The sequence below is a fragment of the Panthera leo genome, chromosome B3, assembly GCF_018350215.1.
Source record: "Panthera leo isolate Ple1 chromosome B3, P.leo_Ple1_pat1.1, whole genome shotgun sequence".
Taxonomy (NCBI): domain Eukaryota; kingdom Metazoa; phylum Chordata; class Mammalia; order Carnivora; family Felidae; genus Panthera; species Panthera leo.
Genome location: NC_056684.1, coordinates 65,791,100 through 65,809,935, shown reverse-complemented (window position 1 = coordinate 65,809,935; position 18,836 = coordinate 65,791,100). Strand labels below are relative to the sequence as shown.

Below are 18,836 nucleotides of genomic sequence, written 5' to 3'. Positions count from 1 at the left end.
GTAAAATATCTTTTAGTGGAATTAAATGAAACCCATCAGTACTGAAAAAAAAAATAGCTTTATGGAGATACAATCGACATTATAAACTGCATATATTGAAAGTATACAATTTGACCAGTTTTGACACATGTGTATATAAATTCATAAAATTATCACCATGGTGTGGATACTAAGCATACCTACCACCCCAAAAGTTCCATGTGCCCTTGAGAATCCTCTTTCTCAACTCCTTCACTTCTCTCTGCACCCAGGCAAACACTAATCTGACTTCTTCACTATACATTATTTTGCATTTTCTAGTGTTTTCTGTAAATGGAATCATAGCATGTACTCTCTGTCGGGCCTTTTTTTTTTTTTTGGCTGAGAAATATTCACTTGCATAGCTATACGACTGTTTGTCCATTCACCTATTGACTTAACATTTAAGTTGTTTCTATTTCTTGCTATTAGTAATAAAGCTCCTTTGAATAGTCATGTAAAAATATTTGTATGGTTTCATGTCTCTTAGCCAAATACCTACGAATTAAATGGATAGGACATACAGTAAGTATATGTTTCTACCTGTTTGCAAAATAATAGTTTCGGGCATTCCTCAACTTCCTCACCACTTGGTGTGTTCAGTCTTTTTAACTTCAGGCTGTCTTAAGAGTTTTGTGTTAGTGCCTCAGTGTGACCTTAATTTGCATTACTATAATGACTAATATTGAAAATCTTTCTGCATCCTTATTTGCTACCTTTCTTCTTTGGGGAAATGTCTGTTCAAGTCTTTGGCTAATTTTTCAAGTTGTTTCCTTATTGTGTTTTGGTAGTTTAAAAATAATATTCTGGGTATGAGTCTTTTATCAGATGTGTGATCAGATATGAAGTATTGTCTCCTGCTCTGGGGCTTGTCTTTTCATTCTCTTAACAGTGGCTTTCAATTTAATTTTAATAAAGTCCAGTTTAACCATTTTTCTTTTATGGACTATGCCTTTGATGTTATATCTAGAAAATTTTAAAGATTCAAAGATCTAAAGAACTCACAGGGATGTCTGGCTGGCTCAGCTGGTGGTGCATGTAACTCTTGATCTCGGGGTTGTAAGTTCGAGTCCCACATTGGATGAAGAGAATACATAAAATTAAAAAAAAAAATCTTTTGAAAAAATAAAAAATCGCAAAGATCTTCCCCTTTTTTCTAAAAGATTTATTTTTAGATTTATATTTAGGTCTAGCATCCATTTTCAGTTAATTTTTATATATGGTATGACACATGGATCAAAGTTTGTTTTCTAGCGTATGGATATCTAATTGTTTCAGAACCTTTTGTTGTAAAGACTATGCATTTTCAACTACACAGCCATTGCACATTTGTCAAAAATCAATTAATCATTTATATGTCGACCTTTTTCTAATTCTCTGTTTTGTTCCATTGATCAGTTTGCCTATACCAATTCTATACTATCTTGATTACTAAAGCATTATATTTTGGAACCTGTGTAAGTCCTCCAATTTTATTTTTCATTTTCAAAGTTATTTTTGTCTATTCTGTGTCCTTTGCATTACCATATAAATTTTAGAATCAGCTTATAAATCTCCCCTAAAAAAGTCTACTGGGATTCTGATTGAGATTACATTGAATTCAGAGGTCCATTTGGGAAGAAGTTATATCTTAAGAATATTGAGTCTTCTGATCAATAATCATGGTATCTCTCCCAATTATTTAGGTTTTTAATATTTTTCTCAAAAATGCCCTATAGTTTTCAGTGTACAAATCTCTCACATTTTCATTAGATTGAACCGTATGTATTTTATATTGCTTGATTCTATTAAAAGTGGTAGTTTTCATTTCAATCTCCCAATTAAAATGGAAGTTGATCTTGTATGTTGATCTTACATCCTCCAACTTTGTAAAAGTCATTCTAATACTTTACTTTTTTGGTAGATTCCAGAGGATTTTCTACGTATACATCCATGTCATTTGTACATAAAGACAATTACACTTTTTTCAATTTGGGTGCTTTTTTTAAACTGTACTGGCTAGAATCACCTATACAGAGGTAACTAGTGATAGAGAGCATACAGATAGAGAGCATACATCGCCTTGCTCCTGATCTTGGGGGAAAGTCATTCAATCTTCCACCATTAAGGATAATGTTAGCTGTCCGTTTTCGTAGATTTTCTTTATCAGGTTGAGGAAACTCCTTTACTATTCCTAGCTTGCTAAGAGATTTTATCAAAAATGGATGTTGGATTTCATAAAATGCTTTTCTGCATCAAGTAAGGTGATCATATGGTTATTTTTTAAGATGGTCATATGGATCTTTTTAATCTGTTTAAAATGGTTAATTACAGCGATTGATTCCTGAATGTTACACCAACCTTGCATTCCTAGGTTAAATTCCACTTGGTCATGAAACAACAAGAAAGGATAAAAATACTCTTTTTTATATCTTGTTGGATTTGATTTGTTGAAGATGTATCAAGAATTTTTTCACTTACACATTTATGAGTGATATTGGTCTGGGGCTTATTTTTCTTGTTAAAGTCTTTGTCTGGTTTTGGTATTAGAATAATGCTGGCTCATAGTGTGAGTTAGAAAGTATCCTTTCCTCTTCAATTTTCTGGAAAAGTTTGTGCAGATTTGTTATTATTTCTGTCTTAACTGTTAGGCCGAATTTCCCAGTCAAACCATCTGTGCCTATTTGTTATTGTTGTGGTTGGAAGGTTTTTTAACTACAAAATTGGCTTGTTTAATAGATGTAGGGATGATTCAGGCTGGTTTTTTTGTTCCTTTGTTTTTTGAATGAACTTTGGTACTTTGCCTCTTTCAAAACAATGTGTTCATTTGATCTAAGTTGTACAATGTGTTGGGATAAGCTTATTCAGAATATTCCCTTTTTCTTTTAATAACTGTAGAATTTGTAGTGATGTCAACTTTTTCATTCCTGATATTGGTAATTGTATCTTCTCTCCGATCAGTCTTCCTAGAGATTTATCAATTTTATGGTCTTCTGAAAAAACCAATTTTTACTTTAATTGATTTTTTTTCTATTTTCCTTTTTCCCTTTCATTGATTATTTCTCTCTGTATTTTTTCTTTTACTTAAAAGAGTTTCAGTTTCTCTTCTTTTTCTAGTTTCTTAAGGTGGAAGACTGCGTTTATTAACTTGAAACCATTCTTTTTTCTAAGACAGGCAATTTAATGCTGTAAGTTTACCTCAAAGAACTGCATATTCCACAAAATTTTATATGTTGGGTTTTCATATTTAGTTTGTTCCAAATACTTTCTAATTTTTCTTTTTCATGTCTTCTCTGATTCCCAGGCTATTTAGATGTATGCTAAATATTGGGAAATTTTTCACATATCTTCCTGTTATTGGTCTCTAATGTAATTCCATTGAGGTCAGACACAAAGTTGCATCCTTTTAAATTTATTGAGATTTGTTTTATGGCCTAGACTATGGTTATCTTGCCAAGTGTTTCATGCACACTTGGAAGTTTGTTCTGTTGTGAGTGGACTGTTCTGTAAGTGGCAGTTAGGTCAAATTGGTGATAGTATTGTCCAAGTCATACATGCCCTGATCAATATTCTGTGTATACTCAAGAGAGACCCAGAGATAGTCTCTGGAATTCTCTCTCTGTGCAGCTGTCTTCTGCTGGTATTATGTCCTACAGACTCTAGCTGCCTGGTCTTCCCATTCTTCCAGTTCCGTCTCCTCAACTCAGACCCACTGAGCCTCACCTAGGTTCTTCACCCTCACTGAAGTTCTTCGTCCTCACACTGCAGTCTGAAAACTCTCTCCAGGAAATAGGCTGGGGCAAAGGACTTACCTTTTTTGTTTCCCATCACTCAGGGATCATTGTCCCTCATTGCTTGATATTTGTCATCATCTATTTTGTTTGTTTCTTTCTTTCCAGCAGGAGGATAAATCCAGTCCCTCTAGCCCCACTTGGCTCCAAGTAGATGTCTCTCATTAATAGCTTTTAACACATAGTTTTTTTTTTAATTTTTTTTTCAACGTTTTTAATTTATTTTTGGGACAGAGAGAGACAGAGCATGAATGGGGGAGGGGCAGAGAGAGAGGGAGACACAGAATCGGAAACAGGCTCCAGGCTCCGAGCCATCGGCCCAGAGCCTGACGCGGGGCTCGAACTCACGGACAGCCCAGAGCCTGACGCGGGGCTCGAACTCACGGACCGCGAGATCGTGACCTGGCTGAAGTCGGACGCTTAACCGACTGCGCCACCCAGGCGCCCCACACATAGTTTTAACATACTGTAAACAGTTTGTCTTGTTCAGTGTTAACCTTGTGATCTTATTTGCTATTTAAGTTACAGATTTCATTTTTATCATAAACATTTTCTTAATCATCAACTATGAATAGAATAATTTATGGGAGAGGATTGTGCACACCTTCAGGTTTTTCTTTTGTGCTCTCTCTCTCTCTCTCTCTCTCTCTCTTTCTCAAACAGACTTCTAGGTCTCTTTCTTCCAGGATCCTTAGAGTTGAAATGGAATTTTCAGTCACTGCTTTTTGCCCAAAAAAGGGAAAGGAATTAGTATGGTCAAGGCCAAAGATCGGGTAATAAGTGTATGGTTTTTAGAAGGCACCTTTCTTCAATCATCTTCCAATAGTACTTACCAAGGGCTTCTGCTGCCATTTGGATAGACATAGAGCTGGCCGTCTTTTGCTGAGGTAGAGCCCTGTTCACAGAAGTTATGCCTTTTCTCTTGCTCTTCTCTCCCTCTGCATTGAAGAGATACAGGTTCCCATTTCTGAGCATCTTTTGCAATTTGGTATCATTCAAGAATCTCCTGGGATGGGTGACTTATAGGTGATGAGGCCGTGTTGCCCTAGTTTGCCCTTGCTCATTCTCGTCGCCCACATGTGGAATATGGAAAATGAGCCATGAATATAATTTGCATGTCTCATACTCTTCTCATAAAACACAGTCATATGTGGATACATAATAGCAATGGTAAACATCCTTTCCTTCTCATTTCTAAGTGACCCTGGAAGTCGTATTCTCGTAAAAACTAAACTCCTAGTATGAATTCCATTTATCCATTTATTCCATTTAACACAAGCAATTTAGATTCTCTTATGTTTTCTTGCTTTCTCCTTTACATTCTTAGCCTACTTATGATTTATGAATTCCATTCTCTTGTTTTGCTCCCTTTCCTACCTGAATCACTAACAGCGAGATATTTACCATTTTGTTCACCCTTATTTTCTCACAGGGACTCTGCCAACAAGTTAACAATCTTGTTGACCCCTTTGTAGTTCTTATATATTCCTCTTTGCCATTTTCTTCCCTTTTATCTCTAGCAGCTTTGCTAACCACCACCACCTACACATTTTAAATTTAGTCGTATAGCATCCCTCATAGCTCATTCCAAGTGATCATAAATTCAAAATTAATGCAAAATTCTTTATTTAGCCAAAAGAGTTTTTTTAATTCATAAAGCTCATCAACTTATGTAGATATGAGTCTATCATTTTCATCCCAGATAGCTTCAGCATAATACTTTCATAGCACTCTATATTGATTATGAAGCTGGCGAAAATGAAGTTGTTGGTTATGTGCATAGGCCAGGTGTGTAAAACCATACTGACTTGGCACTGGACCAAAATTTCGATCAGTTCCAGCTGTCTCTCATTATTTTAATGTAAAATGAATATTTTTACCACTAAATATTCCTAATGCAACATTCTGGCAAAATGGTCCGTCAGTAGTAGCATAGATATATGACAAAGTTCAGTAGATATGTATTGAGTTCCTTTATAAAGAGACAACATTTCATACATTCAGAGCACACAAAGATAAACAAAACCTCACCTTGCCTTCAAGGAGTTTAATTTAATCTAACAGGGAAACAAAACATGTACTGGGATCACAAAGATAGCTAACACTGAGCACCATCTATGTTCGAGGCACTGGCTTAAGCACTGGCATGTATTATCCACTTTAATCTGCATAACAATCCTATGAGGAAGATAATAGTATTTTATCTCCATTTCATAAGAGGAAAGTGAGGCAGAGAGTTTAAGTGCACACAGGTCACAAAGCTGGAAAACCAGGGGAGATTTTTTTTAATAGAAGTGTAGCGTGATAAGGATGTAACTTTAGGATGGATGCTCTAGGTAGCATTGCTTAGAGTAGACAGAAACAAGCAGTTGGGGGTGGAAACACAATTGCTAACACAGTTGTCCCTATTGACATAATCCATTAATTCCCAAATTATAACAGTGGGTGGGAATGGAAGGAGATTGTGCAGACTTACAGAGATGATAAAGACAGAATTTACAGAATTCGGCAAGTAACTAAATGTTGTATTGGGAGGTATGCTACAAAGATAACTTTAAGGCTTTGATATTGGTGGCGTGGAGAATAACGATGCTGTTAAAGAATTGAGAGTGGAAAATAATCCAGGTTACCAATAACTTCAGTTGTGATGTTCAGAGATGTCCAGAGGCAACTGGGTTGTGGATTGATTCAAGTGATGGATTGGAGATAGATAGGATTTGGGGATCACCCACAGTAAATAGCCACAGTGGGTTTTCACGGAGGAGTGTAGAGAAATGCCTGGGCAGGTAAAGAAAGAAGACAACTGTGATATAATGACATCCATAATAAAGCTTAGAGAATTGATGAACAGTAAGTTATCACTCTTCTAGTGAATAAAATTGTTTCTAAATTTATGGACTCCCAACCTTCATCTCTTGCATTTAACCATTTATATAGTAACTTTAGTTGCCTTGAATCTGATTATTTGGAGTATTGATAGTTAACCTGACATCAGTTTCCATCACGAGTCATGTGGGTTAAGAAAGTTGTGTGCAGGGGGCGCCTGGGTGGCGCAGTCGGTTAAGCGTCCGACTTCAGCCAGGTCACGATCTCGCGGTCCGTGAGTTCGAGCCCCGCGTCAGGCTCTGGGCTGATGGCTCGGAGCCTGGAGCCTGTTTCCGATTCTGTGTCTCCCTCTCTCTCTGCCCCTCCCCCGTTCATGCTCTGTCTCTCTCTGTCCCAAAAATAAATAAAAAACGAAAAAAAAAAAAAAAAAAAGAAAGAAAGTTGTGTGCAAAAATGTAAAAACCTAGGGCTTTTAACGATCACACTTGAAAGGAACCTTGGGAGCTGCATTTGTCAAACAGCTGGGAAAACCATTCATGCATACCCTACGTCCAGAGCTCCATTGGTATAAAGAACTGAGAGCTCATTCTTCTTCCTGTGGTGTGATGTTTGTTGACATATTTTGACACACCGAGACAATGCTGAAAAGATCTGACCTTCCTGCAGTACCAAGGACCCAGGTTTGGTCAGGGTACCTGACACTAACTGCCTTCTCTCTCTGCCCTTCTCCTCCCCCACAGATGAACGTGAAATGCTGCCTTCAGTACAGAAGTATTTCAATATTGAAATGTATATAAATGATTGCTTTTCAAATTTCTCTAGTCGCTTTTCTCCCGTTACCATCAAGCCAAACATCTTAGTTGGAGCTATTAATGCTTTTAATTCAAAGAAATTAAATGCGTTTTTCAAAATGATAAACGTGAACGGAGATTGTTCATGCTTGAAACAGACCAAACCAATGAGGAGGTCTCTATGCTGTAAATGTTTTACAATCTGTCTTTATCTTTGTGATAGAAACCATTGATTGGAGTTTGAATGTTTGAGGACTCCCTCCCAAGTGCAAAATGAATGTACGTGGAGGTGAATCTCAGGTAGCTTTTGAAGTAGTCGCCTCATAGGTAATATCATGTGTTAAAAGGTTGCAGTTAGGTGGAGGCCAGAGAGCTGTCAAGAGAATTTTCTGTGATGTATAAATATGTTCCGTGTTAGGTTTATATACTGTGAAGTGGAGCTTTGACTACTTACCCATATTATTTCTTAATGCAGCATGATGGTGGTATGGGGATGAGGATGGAAAGAAAAACTGTTTACCATTAATGAATTTCTAAAATACAAGAGTAATAAGCTAACTACTTTTCATCGGGAATGGCTATCCGGAAACGTTTTCTTGCTGTCTCCACAACTAGTAAATATAAAACAAGTATAATAATATCCTCCTGACATTTAAACTGCACTCTGCAAATTGTGGAAGGTTTTGTGTATTTGCCATAATATTGGATAAAAAGAACTATCCCAGTATTTTAGTCAAATTGTTTCCAAATGTGATAACTGTCTGTTAACTGAAAATTAAGATACTTCTGTCCGAGGTCCATATCTTTAGGTCCATAACCTAAAATCAGGACTGAATTTTGAAGTACTTCGTTGTTCATTCACCTAGTTTGCATAATACCTGTCTCTCCAGTAGCACTCTGAGCATCATCATACATCTTTGTTTGAATTATTTCTCTATTTTCTCTGCCATTTCGAATGTTGTCATGTCACTGGAAACCAATGCCCAGTAATGACAAAGCACTTTTAGCTCCTTTCTAGGATTCCACAGGCTTCAGCTCCAATTTCCTGGTATTCCTTACTCAGATTAGACCTCTAAGTTTGTGTGCTATGAGAACTGACAGCCCAGATCCTACTCTGCCTGCCCAGGGCCTGGTCACACACACTCCATACTCCAAAGCTTGGCCACCTCCACAGACCTTACCTCCCAGGATTTTATGTAAGTTTTCATTGACACCTGTATCTGACATTGCAGGTGTACTTCTCCCTGTGGAGTCTTCATCTACATAGGAATACTTGAAAACCTCCTTCTCCTTAACTATTACATGGATTAATTCTGGTTAACAGTGACAGGTTTTCCTGCTGAAACTCAAGTAGCCAAATCCTTTTCTCTTTTCTAACTATTCTCCATGTAACATTTGAACCCCCAATCCAGCATGCAGGTACATGCACACCCACACACACACACACACACACACACACACACACACACACACAGACACTACTCTCACTAATTGCTTGAGAACACAGCAAATCCATTTGAAATGATAGGGAAAGGGTTAAGTTTTGACAGTCTTTTTACCGGGTTTATTAGTGACTTAACGTCTACACACTTCTTTCCTCCTAATTCACCCCTAGGTACATGCGCAGGAATAAATTAACCCAGTTATTTCTAATATTATGGCATTCTGTATGCATCTTTTCCTCAGAAAGTACCACAAAGTTCTGTTGTTTTTCCAGGCTCCTGGACTTCTTTTATAAATTCTTAGTAAATTTTTTTTCATTGTGGTGAGGAAAAAAAAAATATTTTATCAATTATTTTAAAAAGCAATAATTCATTATAGTTGATCATAAATGTCAGGAAGCAAAGACCCAGCTGAAGCATTTTGTCACTAATCATGCTGTTTTTCTTCTAATTAGTTAATTTACATTTTACAAATTAAGGGTAGAATTCAGACAGAAGATAACATCATAGCTTTAACTGACCTATATTTGTATCTGCCAAATTTAAGTTAATTAGAAATGTAGATGCTGTTTGTTTTATCTGTCAGAAAACCTCATCTTTTTTCTTAAAAAAAAAAAAAAAAGTAGACACACTTTTTTCCCCCCTCAGCATTTATCATCTAAATAATAGTCTTGCCAAGATGGCAGCCTCATAATAAACTCTTTTCAGTGGAGTGATGGGTAATGAAGCTTGCTTGTGAAGGCAGCGAAAAATGTTGTCTGGCCAAATGCATGAATATGATGGCTAGAGAATCAGTGGACTTTCTCAGTCATCAATCTTTTTAGTAGCCTCTTATACATCTGAATATTTTGATAGATGATCTAATAATTGAGTTATCTATCTTTCTAACTATCAGAGTTGCATAAAAATTATTCTCACATGCTACTGAATATTAAATATATTAGGCATTGAGTAAATTTTTCATAAAAGGGCCAAAAGGTGAAAGGTTTTTGTTATTCCATAAATACCTGTTAATATATTGAGCGTTAAGCCCTGTGAAACAGTCAACCCTTAATTCCCTCTGTAAGAAGCAGGTATATACTTAAAAAGGTGGACATCCCCATTATAAGTAGGACATATAATAATTACTGTAGATGGTGAAAAGTCAGCCCTGGTAAACATATGGATGTAACTCAGTTGTGTAAAATGGAATGAATGCCCCAGCTGGCCTAACGCCAGTGGCACATTTAATGTGGCACAGAATTTCCAGACAAGAAGCATAGGTGATGTAGGTACACCGAGTGACCATGTGCTTTTGATGTGCCCATCGCTGTGAGAGGAAGATGATCCTACCAGAAGGGGAAACTTCTGCCTGCCTAGCATTTCACTTGGTAGCACCAGACTATCCAAGTATTCTCTTCATGCGTGAGTCGTTCCTCCCCCTTAGATGGCTTTGTATTGTGTTGTGTTATGTTTTTTTGTCATATACCACTCTCATAAAAGCTTATCAACAACAAGTGTGCTTCACTGGGATTGGAAAACAGCAAGGAAAATCAGCAGGACACAGATCAGTTACCAGGTAGGCTCTCTCCACCCCTACCCCTGTCATCCACATCTTCAAGGTGACCTAGCAGTGATGACTTCCCAGGAACCACATTAAAATAGTTCTGCCCTGGAAGAACAGACATTTGTTTGCAGGTCTGAAGTGTTACCAATCCTGTGCATCTCGAAAGGCACTCAAATGAGCAGGGCCTTGTAAATTGGATTTCTATTAGCCAATCCTGATGATAGCTCTTCATCAGTGGAATGGGAAGAAGTGCTGTCAATAGCCCCAGCCCTAAATATCTTTTTTTTTTTTTCCTTAACGACACACTTATTTTTGGTCCGCCTCATCCAAAATGGTGATAAAGGCTAAAATCACAAGAATTAATTGTTTAAGGTTTCAAGTAAACCTTAATAAAATACGGACAGCAGCTATTTTTAAATGCTTTTTAACTTGAAGAGCATTTGAAACAACAAAGACATACTAGTCAGAAACAAATATGGCAAAAGTGTCTTAACCCTTGCTGGCCTTACATTGATTCCAACTCACAGTTGTGCTATTTATAAAAGTTTGGGATGATAGACTTTCTTTCTCTTCATTTCCCCGATTGAAAATAATAATTGAGAAGGATAATACCAATTGTGGAACTCCCTCTTCGGGTTACATCTGAGGAGTTACTATATTACTCTTTGGTAATTTGATCTTTTTTTGCTTCTGTAATTTGAGGCTGGGAAAAAAACGTACTGTAGAAGTTACAGCTGGAAATTTTAAACTCTTAGATATCTATTTAAAATTATATATTTAAAACCATTTGAAATGGACATATTGGGGAAGTTTTAAGGGAGGGAATAGGCTTTTCTTAATCAAAGTGGCAAACATCTGTGTTCTTTCTAGTCTGTCTTTTGATTAGCATGGCCTCATCCATCACTGGTCTTTGATATGAACACCAAGAAGTCATGTCCTTTTGTTTTAAATGATAAATATGCCTTTGTCATGAATACTCATAGGCAACCCAGGATTTACATCTGAATTGTCAAAGTGTAACTGCCCAGCTCCTGTGATGAGTGACATTATTAGTGAAATAAAGAAGTTTTTAATTTGTCATGGATAGGCCTTAGATGGTGACATTATGAGACTATGTGGGTTTGGATGCTAGAAAAGTTATCCTTCCCCCACTATTTTTCTAAGATTTGTCATTTATCAACAAGAGGCAATCTGCCGCAGGGAGGCTGTCTGTGAACGTTTTTACTTTAGTGCCATTAGTCTGTCTCTGTAAGTTGTATTATTTAGGCTTGATGGCCGGTAGTTCTTATCAAAACTAATACTATTTGAAGTAGCAAGCTTCTGGTGGTCAAACAACCAGTATCAGGATTTGTTCTGTCGGGCTGTTATTGCCAAAGACAGCATTTTTTTTTTTTTCAATGTCAGCTTTATTTCAAGGTCCGTGTCAATTATATTTTCTAAAGACGTTTCTATGATGTCTTTCTTAAACTCCCATCTACTCAGATATGTTTATGTGTGTGCTATTTATGTAATTACTTTGATGTACACATGCTATCTACTCGCACAATCTTGTGTTAATCATCAAAACCCTCGGACTGTCAAGTTCGACTGTTGTATTTGACTCTTCTACTGAGAAATTAGGACTATTAAAATTAAAAATATTGTCAAGCCTCGATCTTCTCTGCGTTGTAAATAAAGATGTCACCTTACATATATTTGCCTTATTTATTTCTCCATTAATAACAGGCAAATATTTTGATTATTTTAAAGTTTCATCTTGTGATACATGTTTAGAATGTTTCACGTTGGTAATAAGTAGTTCATTCCAACTTATGCATAAAATACATCCTATGGAGATTTGGTGTTTTACCAGTAGCTGGCACAGAAATTGCATTAGCTTTTTACATGCTTTGTCTGCATAATTTCAACACAACTGTTTTAAAGGTAGGAAGAATAAGGGAAGTTTTCATTTTTTTCTTTTTCAAATGAATTGATCTTGATCTGTTGAATTATCCAAAACAAACGTTAACATAGAATGTTGATATTTGCAGGAGAGTAAAACTGTATATTTTAGTTTGATTCATTTATCTCTCCACAAAATTCACTTTGCAATGGCTTCATCATTATAACAGCCTCACTTAAATTATTTTTTATTTGTGGTCGTACTCCTCACCCCATGAATGTATTAATCTTGGGTTTTCTTTGTTTTGACCAGGTCAGAACTGAAGCATAGCAATTATTGTTTGAAAAATATTTTTTGATTTTTGATTAAGGTAAAACAGTGTCCTTGATTAGAAATTAACCCTCACCATCCAGGGATTTTCTGAATCCTTTTTTTTTTTTTTTTTTTTTAATTCTTAGTATTTACTAGGTCATCTGTTTCATAAAAAATGAAGTCTTACTGGTGTTTGTTTCCCAACAGAAAACAATCGCTTAGCGACTCTAGGAGCCCAGCCCCTCACTCTAATTGAGATTTTTGTACTGTAATGTAAGTGTCTGAGTTTTTGAGACCCTAAGGCTTTCACCCAACTTGAAGACAATGATGCCAGTGAGCTTCTGTCCAGAGTTAATCAGCTGCAGAATTTGTAAACTGCACATGTGTCAAAGTTGAAAATGTTAGCACTCTAATAGAAGCTTGAAAAGGTTAGATCTGATAAAAGCCGTCAGCAGTTAAAGAAAGTGATTTATGGGAATGTAATGACACAAAATGCCTCATTTATCACTCATATATAGATAGGTTAAGGTTCCTGTGTCATACTTTTAAAAACTTGACCACTAAGAATTGTCAAAATAGGTACTTAATTGCCCTTCATCCTTTTCCTTTTGAATTTATTCCATGGGAGTTTGGTAATTTTATCTGCGATCACTTTACTGTCATTCACTTCATCTGGTTCCATTTAAAGTCATTCATATTTTGGATTTTCAAAAACTGTACATCACTGATCTTTTTGAAGTTTTATTAGCTAAAGCTGTTGCAAGGAAAGACTAAGTAGATCTTCTATATGTCAGTTTACATTTTTGTTTAGCACGAATACCGTGGAGATACATGAAAGTCTCATCTGTCTCTTTCCTAACACTTGTAATTTTTATTCGCATTTTATAATCCTCTAAATTTTCTATATCTCTCTCCTAAAAAGTACAGCATTAGATTTTAAAAGACAGAGCCATCAATTGGTTTACCGTCCTAGTAACTCAACTTAATATTTAAGCTCTACACAAATTAAATTTAATGAAAACCTGCCTGTCTGGTTAAATGATCCTTTAAAAAAAAGAGGGGTTGGGGGGGGAGAGGTGGGGCTAAAAATAAAAGTTAGGAGACATGCCAGCTTGTATTTCTCAGATTGATTTAAAAAGTTCTTTTTCTTCATACATTCTAAGAAAAGTATTTATAAAGTTGGAATTGCTAGACATTTATTTGATTTTGATGTCGTTTAGTTTATGCATAAATATGTTAACACTGTTAAATAAAAACTATTGTAGAAACTGCCAATATATCAAAGTAATGTTATAAAACACCCATTTTATGCAGGATCAGTTTCAGACTTTTCAATGTGAGGGGTAGAATTGTTTAATGGCTTTTTCAAAATTATTCAGATCATTAAATAACCCTAAATGTCTCAGGGCTCCCGCCCACCCTTTGCCTCTCTATAGCCAAAAAATTCATTTGAAAATTTTGACAGGTTTCACTTTCTCAGCTGTGATTTGTACTTTCTTCAGCAGGGACGTACCAGGTTTAATTTAAAAAGAAGTCAGAGGCAGTTTCTTCAATAAGTCCAAGTCATGAAAATAAATGGGGGAAGGGGAAGCTGTCCTAGGAAGGAGAAACTTGAGATGTCATAACCAAATACAGTCGACTTTGTTGTATCTCAATACCGTCAATGGATTATTTAAAAAAAAATTTTAGACAGTCATCGGAAGTTGAATATGGATTGGTTTGAATTCTTAACACCAAGAAATGACTGTTAATTTTGTCACACATGACAGAGCCACTGTGGTTACATCAGAAATTGTCCATTTTGTTGTTTGTTTTCCAGGGAGTTCCAAAAGAGAACATGCAGGTGTGGAGCAACTTAGGGGGCTGGGATTTCTTTTAAATTTCAGCCAAATAAATACATAAGTTGACAGAGAATTTAAAGGGGAATATAAGCTCTGCAAGATGACTTTTTAGTGAGGAAGTTCTCTTTTTTTTTATACATTTCAGAATTTTTACAATAAAAACCTAAAAAGTCAGGGAGATTGTTAGATCAATCTTGTCCAAAAGTGTTATAAAATTATAACATGTTACATTATCTAATGTTTTCTTACTGCCAGTCTTAATTTTAAGACCATAAGGTATAATCTGAAAAATTTTAAAAACAATTTCCAAAGTTTATCCAAAAAACAAAAACAAACAACTTCATCTCAGTGGCTAAGATCAAATCCAATTATAATATTTTAACCCATTAGCAAACCTGGTATCTTCCAATATAGTAAAGGGCTAAGAAATTCTACACATTTATTCAAAATATGACAGGAACCTATTAGCATACTTCTTTGTGCTCTGAAAAGTATATAGCTCTAAATGGCATTGCAAACCCTTTTTGTTTGTTTAAAAAAGATTGTAAATATATAATTTCAGTTCTGTATTCCTCCTGACAAACGAATTTAAAAGCATGTGTAAGTCTTATATTTTAAGCTTTGTTTTTTATCACTATTTACAAAAGCATTTTTCTTGAGTTGCAAATATAGTTTCCCAACTTAAGGAATATCAAACTAAATGTACGTCTTTCTAGATTCATCTTTGTTCAGAAAAAAGAATATGTGTACATTTAAGTTAAAATCTTAATTCTTCTATGATTTTAAAAATCTGTTTTTACTTGGTTATCTTTAGACTTGTATGCAGTATTTTTATTTTTAAACAACAACAACAACAAAAGAAGCCCTGATGATCTCAAACTCTTAAAATATACATTGATTTGGAGAAAATGTGTTCTTAGTATGAATTTATCATTTACCCTGTTTGTACTAGGGATAGTTAGCCAAATGTGTTTTTCTGTTTCTATAGATCATTTACATTTATTAAGGCAACATAGGAAGTCCCGATTCAATTTGAACCTTCCAGAGATTACTCATTTTATTTGAAGGAGTTTTGTTGTTATTTTTTCAAATCCCTGATTAGGAAAAATTCATATCGTATGTGTTTATATAATCATAGGAGTCAAAATTGTCTCAATCTATGAATCTTAATAGTTTGCTCTTGTAACAACTATGAGGAAATGTATTAAAATGCCTTAATTACAGGGCAAGAAAAAGAGAAAGCACAGTCTTTTGCATATGATCTTTCAATTGTTCACCAAAGGATAAAGAAAGCATTCAAGCGTGGTTTCAAGAACTGTCAGCATTAAGAAAATGCAAGGTACTTTGTAGAGCCTTAAAGACCTTTCTGGGAAATAGATTTAATTAAAAAGTAAAATAGACTTTTCACTTTAAAGAAATCTTTAAAATGTTGTAAAATTTCATAATGTTAATATATTAATAAGGGTATTATCTTCTTATCCCAGATGAGAAAAAGTCATCCATGAAGCTATTATATTTGATTCACACAATGGTGGATCCTATAAATATTTTTCTTTAGGTTTGATTTAAGAGTGAGAATTATAGTGCATATTGAAGTGTATGATAATTTTAAAAGACTGTCTCTGTCTGATTCATACATGCTTGACTCAATCTCATCCGTAAGTTAGAAACCTCTAGTAATCTTCCTGCTACTAACAGAAATCCTTTTACCTGCATTAAAGTTCAAAATGATCAGAAAAATTGATTTTTGCCCTGTTTATCTTGATTAACATGTTCATCTATGCATTGCTCCCCGTTAGTACAACACCGATCCTCTGTAGTCAGTATGTAAGAATTCCAGGGGCACTTGGTTCCTTCCCTTTAACTTGCGTGTTAAAACAAAACAAAAAAGCATATTTGTTTCCCATTGAGTTCAGTCAAAAAGCCTAATTAACAACATGTCTCCAAGTTGCATTGAACTCGAGAAGGTTAACCTGACTATGTGATAAGTAGCTGTCTATAAATACCCCAGCCTGTCCTTTTGGAGCTGAGCTTCAGCCGATTTGCCTCTGTTAAGGATTTGGGAACCAGTCTGCTCTTACTAAGCCTGCACACATCAGTATTTCCTGGCTACTTCTAAGCACCAAATGTATTCATGTTCAAATTGTCTTCATTTCGGGACACCTCATTCAAAGACAAATCAGTCTTAGAAGAGTTGTGTGTTCAAGTAATTATTCTTTCATTGAGAAACAGTTTCCGGACCAGTGTTGTTATTTTTTTCAACTAGTCATTGCTATTCACCGTTCAACATTAAAAAAAAAAAAAAAGATTAATTTGGCAGATTATTTAAGGACCTTATTAAAATCTCTAGTGCCTAGACTTCTATTTAAAACGACACTGTGGAACAATGGATGAATAGTACAGAGACTGGTTTCCAGTTTAACTCACAAAGATGTAGCCACTAAAAATGTCTGCTCTGTGTTTCCATTAACTTGAGTTTCTCAGTTTAAATTATTATTCTACAAAAGATATAGTGAACTACTTTGTTCCTAAATAGTCATACAGTAGATTGAGTAGTACTTGAAGATTTGTTGCATTTTGAACATAGGAAAAATAATGCCTCTGCGTGATAATGAGTATATGATTTGCATGTGCGTTGTGTAATTCACAATATACATATGCATTCATCATGTTATTCTTTGCAATATGATGAATTATGTCAGTTTATTGCATATGTCTGCATGTACCTCATCTCTTAATTAAAGCATTAATCACTAAAATTACCAAAGATACATAGTTTTACAGTACTTTTAAAATTTAACGTTGATCTTTGCATAGTAATACACATATTATTTCTAATTGGTAGACTATCTGACATTTTAAGTAAGGATTTCTATGTTATGATTCTATCATATCAATTATTTTAAATATGCTTGTCTCAGTATATACTTACAACATACTTTTTAAGCATTTTAAATCATTTTTATTTGAGATTAATTTCCTAAATCACTGAAATTACCAAAGACATACATATGTGCGTATATATATATATATATATGCATATTACATGACCAGCTTTAAAACTTAAAACACTATATATATAGTCTTTCTGTACTTTCTGATTTTAAAGTTGACCTTCACATAGGCATCTATGTTATTTCTAACTGGTAGACTGTCACAAGACATGTTAAGTGGAGATTCCATGTTCTGCTCCTGGCATATCAACATTAGGTATCTTAATATATATTTGCCACACCCTTTAACAATCATGTTGTTTAATAATTGTTTCTTTCATTTGAGATTAATTATACTTGATGTTAATATTCCAGCACCTAGTATCATTTCATTTGTAAGTAGTCAATTCTTGCTAATCATGTGATTCCATCATTTAGAAGTCCATATTTTCAGAACAGAATAAAAAATTGTGAGGCTTTGAGGCAAATATTTGGAGAAAAAGCTATCACCCAACCACAGAATTTAATGGTTAGGACTTTGGTGTTAAGGAGCAGAAGGAGCAGACACATGCTGCTGTATCCCTCCTCATTAATACATTTAACCTTTCTTGGCACAAACTTTTATTCAGTTCACCCCCAAACTATTACTGTAACATTACCACCATCCTTCTTCTCAGCCCAAGACCTCTCTCCCTGCTTCTCTGAGAAGATAGAGGCCTCCCACACACAACTTCTTGAGGGCACTCCCATTTTCCTGTCTGTTTTTGCTCATTCTCTCCCCTTGTGTTAGATGAAGAGGATTGCTTGTTCCTTACTTCTTTCTTTCCTCAGTTTTCCCTCTTCTCCAGAATTGGAAGGTGTGCCTATGTTTTGAAAGTCATCCTTGGTTTAAACCCTAAAGCTTCTAACTTGTTTCTTCCTTCCCTCTCTTACCCAGCATCTTGATATTTATTCATACTGGTAGCGTCTATGTCCACAGCCACATATCGCTGAAGAGTTTGACATTCTTCCATGCTTTGTTTCAGAGCCATTTAGGCATGTATCTATGAAGTGCTGCTTTGATACACAGTTCGTATCCTGCATCCTACTCAACTGCCTCAATATTCTATCTTTCCTGATTGAAAGGCTAGTGAACCTTAAGCCTGCTCATCTGGACCTGCCACAGATCTAGTCCTTGGCATACGGAGCTATTTCAGAACCAGGAGACCAGTGGTCTCCCACCTTTATTTCTCTCCTTGTTTTTTCTTTCTTTCCCGCACGTTGGCAGTAGATCCCTCTTCCAAGAGCATGGCTGTGAGGTGAAACATTCCCTCTCTGTGTTGCTTAACCCTATCCCACTCTATTCTGTTCCATGATCTGGGACTCTGACACATATGGGCCCCATTAGCAGACTCATTTGCCCCCTAGCTTCCTATTGTGTTCAGTCTGTAGGAGGCACCAGCAGGAGACCCAAGGGTGCAGAGGAAATGCCAGCA

The 18,836-nt window shown here is 35.6% G+C and overlaps 1 protein-coding gene across 6 annotated transcripts in view; it reads left to right on the top strand.

Annotated features, from left to right (window-relative positions):
• The window catches only part of CDIN1 (CDAN1 interacting nuclease 1), a 216,792-nt gene that overhangs the window by 123,014 nt on the left and 74,942 nt on the right, over positions 1 to 18,836 (top strand). Inside the window, exon 11 of one of the 6 annotated variants that reach the window (XR_006203656.1) lies at positions 15,653 to 15,767. The exons of 4 other annotated variants lie outside the window; for them this stretch is intronic. Coding sequence is in view for 1 of the 2 variants with exons in the window: in XM_042942476.1 (XP_042798410.1) it covers positions 15,653 to 15,689 (37 nt within the window). In the remaining variant the exon portion in view is untranslated. Of the gene's footprint in view, positions 1 to 15,652; positions 15,792 to 18,836 lie in introns of those variants that run through there. One more of the 6 variants, XM_042942476.1, reaches the window with a different exon arrangement.